Source organism: Simochromis diagramma, unplaced genomic scaffold, assembly GCF_900408965.1.
Source record: "Simochromis diagramma unplaced genomic scaffold, fSimDia1.1 OVJJ01000816.1, whole genome shotgun sequence".
NCBI classification, from domain to species: domain Eukaryota; kingdom Metazoa; phylum Chordata; class Actinopteri; order Cichliformes; family Cichlidae; genus Simochromis; species Simochromis diagramma.
This window is the reverse complement of record NW_024386908.1, coordinates 2,484,989-2,497,089: the sequence shown is the minus strand read 5'-3', so window position 1 is coordinate 2,497,089 and position 12,101 is coordinate 2,484,989. Positions and strand designations below refer to the sequence as shown.

The window sequence follows — 12,101 nt, the reverse complement described above, 5'->3', positions numbered from 1 at the left end:
CAGCTACCTTTAGAACCAGTACAGTACTCGCTCACTGTCTTACTGTAAGGATGCTCAATCTCCGAGGCCATTCTAAGCAGACCCCTGCCTTCTATGGTTGTTGTGGCCCTGGGCTTCTAAAGGTTCAGTGAGGGAATGTGTGTGTGCGTATGTCAACACAGCACGAGAAATCCTCTCTTCCTCAAGATCCTTCTATGGCCAGGTGTGTGACTGGTCTGAGGCCATGAAGTGAGCACAGTAATCCCCATTCCTCTGTCTGCATGAGCGGTTGGCAGGCCGAGAAACAGAAAACAAGTGTGCAAGTGTGGTCATTAATGCCACCTTAGCCATGGATGGTATTTTAACCCCTTTGCCCCTCCCTCAGCTCAGTTCTTTACATAATAGACTGTCTGACCTTTTATGGCGACAGTGCAGTTGGTTTGTGAATTAACCCCAGGATGGATTTGACAGGGCTCTGGGTTCTCAGCGATCAGCCTCGTTGTTTTGTCATTTTTCTCAGCCTCCTCCTTTCTCCTCTCATTTCTTTGTTTCATTTTTTTTCTCATCTTCCCTCTGTCCCAGGTTCTGCAGCCTGCAGTGAGTCAGAGCCAGAGGTGACCTGTCAACCTTTGCAGGTACAGTGAAATTAGGTGCTCACTACATTTGAATTTGAAGGTCATTTTTTTAACTTTTGCTCTTATTATGCTTGATCAAAAGATTCACTTGAAATGACACAACTTGGTTAACAGGCTCTAATGTTATGCTGAAGCCAAATAAGAATACATCTTGGTGGGATGTTGCAGAATGAAACCCCATTAAAAAAAATAACAGGTTTTCTTTCCTTGAAACATATTTTTAATCAAGATTCTCAAATGTATTTTTAATTAAAATCAACATGGCCAAATTCATATTTGATGGCACATGTGACAAATGGGTACATAAGTATGTCCTATATCATTAGATGTAGCTGTTAAAAGCGATCTAAAAGCATTGCCGTGGAATTTGGGATCGCCTTAGCTGACTAGCTAAAACTGAGACTGTCGCTAACACTTTAGCATCTGAAACCTTTGATTACCTAGAGCAGGGGTGTCCAACTCCAGGCCTCGAGTGCCAGTGTCCTGCAGGTTTTAGATCGCACCCTGGGTTAACACACCTGAATCAAATGATTAGTTCATTACCAGGCCTCTGGAGAACTTCGGAAATGCTGAGGAGTCATTTAGCCCTTTAAATCAGCTGTGATGGATCATGGACACATCTAAAACCTGCAGGACACCAGCACTTGAGGCCTGGAGTTGCCGACCCCTGACCTAGAGTAATGTGACCTGTCTGAATACCTGCTCAGATTTTGCTGTTAAGAATAAATGTCCGCCATTCCATAAAAAGATTTTTTTTTTTTCTAAACCATCTATCTAAAGAATGTGGATTGTGAAATCGATGTACTCCTTTGGCTGTCTTTCCTCTATGACTCCCCACTCCACTCTCAACTATTACTGATGTTGATCTCTTGAGCAAGACACTGAATCATCAGCAACTCTGCCAACAGTAGATGAGACTTCAGCAGCACGGTTCCATTAAGCTGATTTGATGCTTATTGCACCTTCCACGGTTCATTTAAGTTGTTAATATTTAATTTGGCTGCAGTTGAAAATATAACCATATCTGTCACATGCGACTGCAATGAAGTAATATAATGCTTCATATTATTAACAAACTCAGTTTGGATGACCCAGCATCAGTTGGCTGTGGTCAACTGCAATAATAATTACGCAACTAGCATTTGTGACGATCTGTGGTGTTTGAAGTTTTGCAGAGGTCATTGTCGGCATATTTCTGTCACATTAACTCAATATTAACTGTACGGAAGTAACTTTCTGTTAAGAGCAGTGACTCTTTCATTGAAGTCTACCTATTCAGGGATCCTTTTGACTTATTAAATTTCAAGGTCTTTAGCTGCAAATAACTGCTTTGAATGTGCTGAAATCTCAGTTTCTTCTGCCTGTCATTGACGGCTGTCTCTAGTTTTTTACTCCACTAAATAAGAATTTATGATGTAAGATATTAAACAGCGTCTCTGCCTTCCTTTCCCTGTCCTCTTCCGTCATTTGCCTACCAAATTGCTCGTCACATATTATTCACAGCCTCTACATGCAGTCAGCAGTCTGCATGCTTGTACAGAAACTGCTTTTTTTTTTAATTTTATTTTTTTAATAAATATAGGTTGTCACTGATGAAACGCTACGATCACACTGATGTGAAAGGGAAAAGAAGTAGCTATAATCTTGGCGTCTTGCACTTGCTTATCTTGCATGTTATGAATTCTACCCACTTGCTCACTGTTTAATTAATTTCATGCCTGTGAGGTTGATAAAACCAATTTAATCACTCATCAATGCTAGCATTATGAAAGTGATGTTTGCTTTTGAATTTCTATGAGGATGACAGTAATTGGGGGTCTTTCCAGCAGCCCATCAACGATGGGGCAGACTCTTTGTGCTTTCTGTCATCTGTAAGATTTTGTTGACTTATGTAATGTCTCCTCATTTGACAGATTTGTTTCTATTGACTGTGTGCCTGCTGTTTTTAGTATATGGTGTGTGCTGTTTAGTGTGCTGCTTATTTGATCTTTTCACTCCTTTTCTCTTTTTTTGAATATTTGTCAATATTTCTGTGTGCGTGCATGCACTTTTTTTTTTTTTTCTTCCTTCCAGGAAGACGCAGTGGTACCGCTGAGCTCCCACTCACAAGCTGTCAGCGTTACACAGCCAGAGGCGGATGCTCTCCCCGATCTGCCCCACTCAGAAAATAACGGTAAGACCTCCTCCTCTGTCTCTGTATTACACTTGAAGTGCTGATTACTTGCTATCTTTCTGTTTCACTTTCCTCTCCCCCTGCTGTCAGCTAGACTCCAGTTCAACTGTTTGCATTTACACCTTAACCAGAGTGAGTCATTTCCTGAATGGCTTGGTATGCTGTTTGTTTAGACAAGACAAGGCTTTACTAAATCGTGCAAGATGATCACATGCTACTAAGTATTCACATCACTTATGTTTTTAATGACCTTATGCTGTGTTTATTTTGGTTGAACTTGTATTTGGTAAGCAAACCCTGCATTACTGTTTCTTGTTATCTTTATCCTATTTTATTTACTGGATAAGGAAGTTGCAAAATTAACTGTTTTATGATGATTATTGTGGTTAAGTATGACCTAGAGAGGGGAAATGTGGTACTAATGTGTTAAAATGGTTTCTCTGTATATGTGTAATTATAACTAATGCTCATGTACTGTAAACTACACCCAGTTTGCACTGAAATAAGTGCAAAATATTACACAAGAGAAACTCGTAATTGTGAAATATCATATTATATTCACATTACTTCATACTGATAGTCTATAAATAAACTAACTTTGGCTCTTGTATCAGCAGGTGCAGAGGCTTGTGAAAATGGACAGTCTGACTCCTGTGGTCCAGCTGAAACTTTGAGAAACTCACCTGATCTGAACCAAACTATAACTCCTGTTAGCACCCCTCCCACAGCAGCTGATATGGTTTCTCCCAACAGCACCTCGCCTGGATCAGACGAGACCATTAGCCAGACTGAGAGGTGACTGACAAACATTTGACTTTGCTACCAGGAAAAAAAAAAAAGACTCTTGGATTGCTGTCATCGACTTTTTTTATCATTGCCACTAGGGGGCGCCAAATAATAGAATTTTGAAGTTGTTTGCAAGAAAGACAGTTGTAATAGCTTACATTAAATTGTGAGGCTAGTTTGTTGCAATCAGTTCACAAGACTTGATAGAGCTGCAAAACAAAGATACTTTGTGTTTATTTGTGCTGAGAGAGTGAGAGTCATCAATGTGCAAATGGGAATTTCCAAAAGACAGAATATGATAATGAAATTGATGAAGAGAACCAGAGGATTACTTATCACTGATGATCAACTAGTGATGTGGTAATTTGAATATATTGTGAATTGCAACCACATCTAGTGTGAAAGTTGGTATGAAATAGAGATGAACATTTCCTGGTCAGCCTCTTCCTTCAGTGCCACTGAAAAGGATCATTGTGTGTGGTCTGAACTGGTAAACCTCACCTGGGGCACAGAAAACACGTCTCTTTAGTACACAATATAATTTTGTCACTCAGTCTCACATGGTTATTCTTGCATAGCAGCATAAACGGCCTCTTTTGAATTGGAACTTGAAAGGAATTATCAGTAGTCACAATAGTCATAACTGAAGCAGTCTTTCATGAAGTTTGAACATTTCCCTGCGACTTGGGCAACATTTGCTAGTCAAATGGGCGTTTTCATTGCTGTGGGAGGAGTGCAAAGGCTAATTGGTATCTCTGTGCCCATGCTTTGCATAGGCACAGTCTACCTCCACAGAGATGAAGTCTGTTCCTCATCTCTCTTGCTGCCTTTCACTGTGTCAGTTGGCTCATTAGCTAGCTAGAAAGTTTATCAGGCATATCAATAAAGAATCCAAAAATGGACAGTACCTAAAGGTTGATCTCTGATCTTTCAACTGTTGTCGGCAGCCAGCCAACCAGTGTGGACCACGAAGGAGAAGAGAAGGGAGGCAAGGTGGACTCAACTGCCGGAGACATGAGCTATATTAAGGTTAGTAGCAGAAGAGAAGTGCTTTAATGCATAAATGAAAACAATTTCCTCTCATCTTTTCAGCGCCCACTCATGAATACTTCCCCTTCCTCTTTTTGACCCACTTTTTCTGTTTGCAACTTTGTGTGTGTTGAGTCAGTGAAGGTGTATTATAAAGGGAGGTGGAGTTCAACAGGCTGGGCAGGGGCTGGGTTTACCTTAGAAAAGTGAAAAGGTATGTGATCAGACTGATCAAGCTAGTTACATCAGGAGTTATGGGCTTGACTGTCAGCTTCCCTCAGCTCTGTTAACATACAAGGCAAGTGTGTTATACCTCATACTGCTCATCAAAGTCTGTGTTAAAGTTCTTTACTTCAAGATGTCTCAGGTTTGGGTAGTTCATAAAAAAAACGATGAAAAATCTAATATGTGTCAGAGCTTGTTGAAATCGGTAAAGTTTACAGGCAAAGAAGTTTATACATAGTAGCTTAATCAAAACAAAATTAAGTTTTGTATTCATTGAAAAAGTATTAGATATGAGATCTCAAGAACAGAGTCTTTAATTTTTAAACAAGAATTTAACTCAAATATAATTAATCACAATCTGAATGTGTGTGTTCTTTAGCATTTTTGCTCAACAAGTTGGTTACACAGTTACTTGACTACTATTTATTAGTTATTTTTACCTCTTAATTTATTGGTTGGTCTTGAATGACTTCTGTGTCCAGATGAATGGGTTTTAAAAGTACATTTTTGCAAATTACATTCCTTTGTTTGGAGATTTGGAACCATAGATGTCTGAGTTGTTTCACCACGGCTAGTGTACGTCCTGCTCTCTGCCAGATCTGTCGGTTTGTTTTTAGTCTCCTACTTGATGTTAACTTTATGGCCTGCCACCCTACTGAGAGATAGTGATTGTTTTTATTTTTATGGCCAGGTCAGTGTTTATAACTAAGAATTGAGGCCTTTTATCTTTTTAAAGTTGAGTATTCTATTTGAACCCTATTATTCAAATATATTCAAACTGTAATTTTACTTGTAAATGAATCCATTTTCATAGGGCTTCGTTCATATTGACAACAAGAATATAAATAAAGTCAACCATATTATTTATCCCAATAGTGGCACTTTTTATTTAGTTTCAATTGGATGTGACACAGCATGCGAAAACTTGACTAGTCTAAAATTTCCCAGATTAATATGAAAAAAACAAACAAATGAAAAAACATTTATTTTGTTGATCAATCATTGTTTATTTTTTAGGACTTTTTGACTTGACGATGTCAAACCTGTTCATTCTTTGATTATCGGGTTTAATAACTGCAAAAAGATACTCACAGCATGTTTAGAAATGATAAAATTTAACTGAATTTAAAAACTTGTTTCGTACTAAGTTTACAAGAAATTGTTCATCGATCCCAATGTCGACACCGTCACCGTCCTAGGCCAAAGAAGCAAAAGTTGCCAGCATCATCAAGGGTGCCGATTTTTCTTGCGTATTGTCCAGGTTTCACCCCTAAGCCCGTGTCGCTGCACTGAGCAGGGGCTCCTGTCTCGCAACCGAAAGGTTTTCTCAATGATGAGAATGGTGTGCTGCAGCTTGTGCATCAGAAACTGTTCGGTACTCTACATTTTCAGGCATTGTTTTTAGAGATATTTGTAGACGGCTGCAAGATGATAAGCATTGCACATCCTGGAAAGTCCAGGTCTAAAGTCTAAATGCAGCATTACAAATTGGAAATCTAGCACCACAAGAAGAACGTTTAATCAGATTAATGTATTCACAATGTGTGGTACTGTAGTGGTTTTTCACCTCACAGCACAAGAGTAATTTGAGAAGCCCTGTGATAGACCAGAGTGTCCAGAGTGCACACTTCCTGTCACTCAGTGGCAGTGTAAATGATGTGTGACAGACCCGACCACATTTTTAACGCCTTTCTGCACTTTTATTCTCCGGTTGTCGTAACTTTACACTCTAAGCTGCAGCTTCCCAGCAGCTAGCCGCGCACATCAACAACAACATCGGGACCCAGTTCATTCTCCTTTTATGCAGGGGAGGTGTGATGAGCTGTTTGAGCTCAGATGTATCGCCTCCCCTGCAGCCACGCCTCAAACCTTTCCACCTTTTGCTTTGGGTGTAAAATGGTGTTGCGAGCCCAAATAAAAGGAGACTGTTGCATCAGGAAGGGATTCTGATGTAAAAGCTTGAAAACATCCGCATGTTTCATGATGTGGACCACCTCCAGTGCTGTTGGTCAACAGGATGTCGGTGAAAACTGTGCTACAGTTGGCCGAAGACAAAGGAAGAGGAGAGGAGTAAGGCCTCTTTGGAGGAAGCCAGAGTAGAAAAGACAGGAACATGGTGGTGAGAGTAGGGCTCAAATTTGGCTGTTGTCACCGAGGAGGATGCTGCGCTGGGATTATTCGCTCTGGCGACCCCTAAAGCAGCAGCCAAATAAAGAAGCAGTTGTGTCAGAAGTCATATTATCTACACTTATTACACAATATCCTACTGCTTTGGTCTGAGCTCTCACCTTGCTACGTTGTATGAGTGTATTCATACAACTGTGTGCACAAAGTCCGCCTCCACTACTTAGCACTGTGCCAGTGTTAACTGTGCACTCTTCTCGGCAACACACACTCATAAAACAGCAGAGCTCTCCATGTAGCTCCACATTATATAAGGAATCAATCCAGTCTTTCTGTTCCACACGCTGTACAGCTTAGATAGCATTTCACTGCCATGGGACAGGTACGCTACGTGTACACGAACATTTATGTGCATGCAGCTTTTAACAATTTCTTGGGACCGAAAATGTGCTTCAAGGCCACCTCGTGTTTTTTCTCATCCTTTTCTTTGTCGCTTTTAATTCGGTCCATCTTAGAGCCTAAGCCAGGACCAGTCGGCCAGCAGATCACCAGCTGAGGACAGGTGAGTGGTTCAACGTCAGCTTGGAGAAAACTTCGTTTCAAAAAATACCATAAATAGATGTAAAAGTGTAGGTTGCTATAATACTGTGTAAGTAAAAGTATATATTTTCAAGCACAAGCCTGCTACCTGTGCTGGTGGAAGAAGAGGAGACTGTGCAGGACGGTGCAGCTGGGGTTCCAAAAGCAGAGCCCAGCACGGCAGGTAAAGAACGATTTACAGATATGCGTGCTGGAACAAGAAATGAACCACAACCAGAAATGGCTATGCTTTTTGTTCGTGCGTCTGTGTGTAACTTTAACCACCCACACAGCAATTCTTCTTTCCAGGGACAGGCCGACTCATCAGCAGCAAGCCAACCACCCTCTCTGACAGCAGTTCTCCTCAGTCGGCATCATCTGTCACACACACCAGCCAATCAGGGAGTGGCATGGCCAGTACGGTCTCTGGTCCAAGCCATTCGGAGGTTAGTGAAGAAAAAAGGACAAAAATAGGCGAGAACTAGTAAGACCTGCACACTGACTTTGCTCTTAACTGCTTAACTCCACTTATAAATATTACTTTTAAAGTAATTTGAACTTTAGTTTTCTTCTTAAGGCCTTGGAGAAAGGTAGTGGATATCTTCAATTTTTAGCTTTCCCACCACATGTAGTCAGATTCTATCTTTAAAAAAAAAAAAGAAATAAAAAAACAAATTAAAATGTATAAAATAAAAATCTTGCAGCATTTTGAAATACAAAGCTGTAAGATGGCACCATTAAGGTGACATTTGACTGGACCGTGAAGAGAAATGCAGCTTTTCTTGCTGAGTGAGTGTGTGAGTGTGTGCATGTAATCATGTGAACACTTGTCTATGACCACGAGAGAGGGAGGAAGAGAGTTTGAGTTTTTCCTCTACTCAGGATCGGATCATTCAGAATCTAGAGCCAAGTGCACAACCAGCTGTGTTGACTCTTCAGCTCCAATTCATTATGTAAAAAGTAGTGAAATCCATGAGAAATACTGGTGTTGAAGAGAATTTGAGTATGGAAGAATCGGACTCTGAAGCAAAGCGGGACGAGAAAGAAACTGAGACTGGAATGTTTGTACCGATCTTGCAGGAGCTGACTCGCACCGTGGAGGCCGTTAAGGAGCACAAGGTTCAGGAGGACCAAAATGTAGCCAGCATGGCCACGGACACGGAAAGTATGTTTAAGATATTTATTGTATTAAAATGCATTTTTAATATTCATGGACTTGAATGACTGCATGCACGCTTTTGTTTCCTTATAGCTGAGATGTTAGTCATTCCTGACACTTTCAAAGATAAGAACAAGTAAGACAGCTTCTTATCATTCCAACATCATCTGTAAATCATTCGTATGCACATGAAGTTTTCTGATCTTGTCTTTCTGTCTGCAGCCTGTCACCTAGTGATAAGGAGATTGAGGTATGTATACCACTGGATCCTGCACGTGTTTGCCTTTTAACCTTGTAAAAAAATGATGTGTCCATATAGAATGCTAGTAAGTTTTACTTTATAGTACTTTATTGCTTACTTTATAACTATTTTTTTCATCAAGTCTATTAAATTCTCTTGAAATATGAAGTGTGTGCATGTGGAAGTTTCACAACTTCAATGGTGTAACTTTTCTGCTGGTCCAGAACCGCTGTCCATGTTATGGTAGAACGTATGGAAATGTACTTTATACTATTTTGAGGTGGTGTTTGGATACTTCTTTTCAGACTAAAGTGCCTCTCTTCTGTTTTCAGGCAGAGTTCCAGCGTCTGGCACTGGGGTTTAAGTGTGACATGTTCACTTTGGAGAAGAGGCTCAGGCTAGAGGAGAGGTCACGTGACCTAGCCGAGGAGAACGTCCGCAAAGAAGTGTCCAGCTGTCAGGGCTTACTGCAGGTGTGTGTGTGCAGCTGTTGAGCGCACACTCTTTTTTTTTTTTCTTTGTTATTAAAGTACCACAACATAGGTAGCTGTGATAACTCTGTAAGTAAATGAAGTAGAGGGTTGTTGCACAAACATAGTGTGATTGAAGTTGCAATATATTGTGTAATTATTGGTTTCACTGAGTAAAAGGGCTGACAGGTGCAAAGGTCACGAGAGCTTCGAAGTGTAGTGGAGTGAATGTGGACAATGGTTTTAATGTATTTTGTACGATTTATTTAATATATGTAAATAATAATAATATAAATAAGAAAATGTATATGTTGAAATAAAAAATAAACTGAGGAAATTGTATGATATTTTCTCGCTGGTTCTTCAGCTCTCTCTTATCACTTTTCCTTTTTTTTCTGCTTAGGCTCTTAGTCCTCTTTGTGACAATGACAACCAATCAATGGAGATCATCCAGAGGCTCCAGAAAAACCTGGATATTCTCATCCAGTCCATGACTAGGGTGTCCAGTCGCTCTGAGATGCTAGGAGCGATTCATCAGGTAAGTGGAGAATTTAAACATGTTTTCTGCATGACAAGGGAACAAACTTTGTCATTATTCAATGGTTTCCTTTGTTTGGGATTTGCAGGAGAGTCGTATTGGAAAGGCTGTGGAGGTGATGATTCAGCACGTGGAGAACCTCAGGAGATTGTACACCAAAGAGCATGCTGAGCTGCTGGAACTGCGGGAGACGCTCATGCAGAATGAGAGGTCGTTTGGATCACAAACAGAAAAAGGTTGTACCCTTTTTCTGTTAGACATACAAAGTCTGACCGTAGCATACAATAGGTTGTAAACTCCTGCAAACTCATAATTACTTTTTATATACCAAGTTAAATGCCAAATATGCACTGGGCCTTGCAATGAATGCTTTTGTAGCTGTCCTCACATGAACCACTATACTCACTAGAGTAGAGACTCAGGAATCAGGTCTGTGTAAAATGTGACACATGTGATATTTTGCATGCAAGGGTAACCTATATGTTCCTCTTTCCAGATGACTTCCGTGAAAGAAAGAAACAGTCATCACAGTACAGCAAGGTGGATTACACACGATTTCATCATGATCATTTATTCAAATTTCTGTTGACTGTTTTTTAATCCTGTAAATTACAATATTTATTTACCACCACCGCGCGTGCTCTCATAGACATCAGGCCGGCGGAGCAGCATGATAACAATTTCTCGTGCTGGCCCAGGCAACATGCATTTTGACACAGTGAGTATCAGTTGCAAGACTCTACATCATCACATTGGAAATATGTTACATTATGTTTTTGTTTCTCCACTGTATGTATAATTTCCAAAGATGCAAAGTTTCCTTATATTTTAAAGTCTGAACTCAATATTTCAGCTTGAAAATCATTCATTCTTAAGTAATTATTGAAACTGAGAACTTTGGATCAAGTGGAATGCAGCTAGCTAGCTCATTGGATGACTGTATCCTGCAAAGGCTGGCATTTTGTAGTTTGTAATTGTAGTTTTTCTGTAGTCCACAAGTTATTTAAAATATAAATAAAATAAATTTCAAAGGTGTATGTGAAGCTGTCTTCTCTTAGGTGTGCTTTTTCTATAAAATGACATGAGGTATAATAGTGTAAAGTGAAAACTGAAATTACTTTTTCACACTGCAGTTGGACTGTATTTGTAGTTAGACAAACTGCAGTTGTCCTTGACATGTAAAACGTAGGGAAAGTTAAATGAACTAAGAGCAACAAGAAGAGCATTGATACAGAAAATGTATTCAGACAAAATATGATTGTGGTTAAGTTTTATTTAAGAGTATGGTTTTCATGATGCCTTGATTTGCCCCCCCCCCAACACAGTCCAAAACACAAGATGGCTCAGAGGTTGAATCGGAACGACTGACCAGACGGTCCCCATGGTGGGTATTTGTGTGTGTGTGTGTGTGTGTGTGTGTGTGTGTGTGTTAAATTATCTTCAAGTTAAGTTACAACAAAATGTATACCCTGTATATAAAGGCAGTGTGGGTTTTTTTGGGGGGGGGCAGTGACTGTTAAAGTGACTCTTCTTTTAAAGCAAGATTTGAGGGTTCTGGTTGGTTATTAATTCCACCAAGGCTTGTTGCATCATGACTTGAGGGTTGTTGTTGTTATGCCCCTATGTGATAACGTTGGTTTACAGGAATGTGGCAGGGAAGAGCACAGCGCGTCCCCCACTCAAACGTTTTAGTAGCTCTGTGCCCTGGGTCGACACTGAAGAGCCCTCGCTTGTGATGAAGGGGTAAGACGTGTGAGGAGGAGGATACTGCACTGGCTGCATCACCAAAGTTCTTTTAGCGCAGAACCTGATGCATAAAAATGGCGGCTCTTAGGTGCAATATTGGTTACAGTATAATTTTATGCAGAAATAATTTTGATAGTCAACAGCAGATGTTATTGAGAACAAAACAAGAGAATTTTGTTACAGTGAGAGAGTGCTGACTGACTTTGTGGTTATTAAAAAGAAAATAGTGAAGCTAGTAAGCAGAAACAAAGTCGAAAGCACAAACCGCAGAGACAGCAAACCACACAGCAGCCATCTTTCATGCATCTGGTCCATCCACATTTGCTTGGGAAAGTATTTGTCTGAAGCCTCTTTTCTATATGATTCAAGATTCAAAGTGTTTATTGTCATGTGTCCAAAGAAAAAAAGGCATTTCTT

General features: G+C 40.1%; 1 protein-coding gene across 9 annotated transcripts in view; it reads left to right on the top strand.

Moving 5' to 3' along the window:
* The window catches only part of LOC120735849 (lymphoid-restricted membrane protein), a 29,466-nt gene that overhangs the window by 13,661 nt on the left and 3,704 nt on the right, over positions 1–12,101 (top strand). For 7 of the 9 annotated variants that reach the window (XM_040035575.1, XM_040035573.1, XM_040035581.1 and 4 more), the window contains exons 20-36: positions 562–614; positions 2,688–2,787; positions 3,402–3,582; positions 4,521–4,602; positions 7,467–7,513; positions 7,626–7,714; positions 7,840–7,976; positions 8,611–8,695; positions 8,783–8,825; positions 8,912–8,939; positions 9,263–9,403; positions 9,804–9,938; positions 10,027–10,174; positions 10,435–10,478; positions 10,588–10,656; positions 11,264–11,322; positions 11,583–11,681. In XM_040035575.1, coding sequence (XP_039891509.1) covers positions 562–614; positions 2,688–2,787; positions 3,402–3,582; positions 4,521–4,602; positions 7,467–7,513; positions 7,626–7,714; positions 7,840–7,976; positions 8,611–8,695; positions 8,783–8,825; positions 8,912–8,939; positions 9,263–9,403; positions 9,804–9,938; positions 10,027–10,174; positions 10,435–10,478; positions 10,588–10,656; positions 11,264–11,322; positions 11,583–11,681 — 1,540 coding nt within the window. The remainder of the gene's footprint in view (positions 1–561; positions 615–2,687; positions 2,788–3,401; positions 3,583–4,520; positions 4,603–7,466; positions 7,514–7,625; positions 7,715–7,839; positions 7,977–8,610; positions 8,696–8,782; positions 8,826–8,911; positions 8,940–9,262; positions 9,404–9,803; positions 9,939–10,026; positions 10,175–10,434; positions 10,479–10,587; positions 10,657–11,263; positions 11,323–11,582; positions 11,682–12,101) is intronic. The other 2 variants (XM_040035579.1, XM_040035582.1) reach the window with 2 other exon arrangements.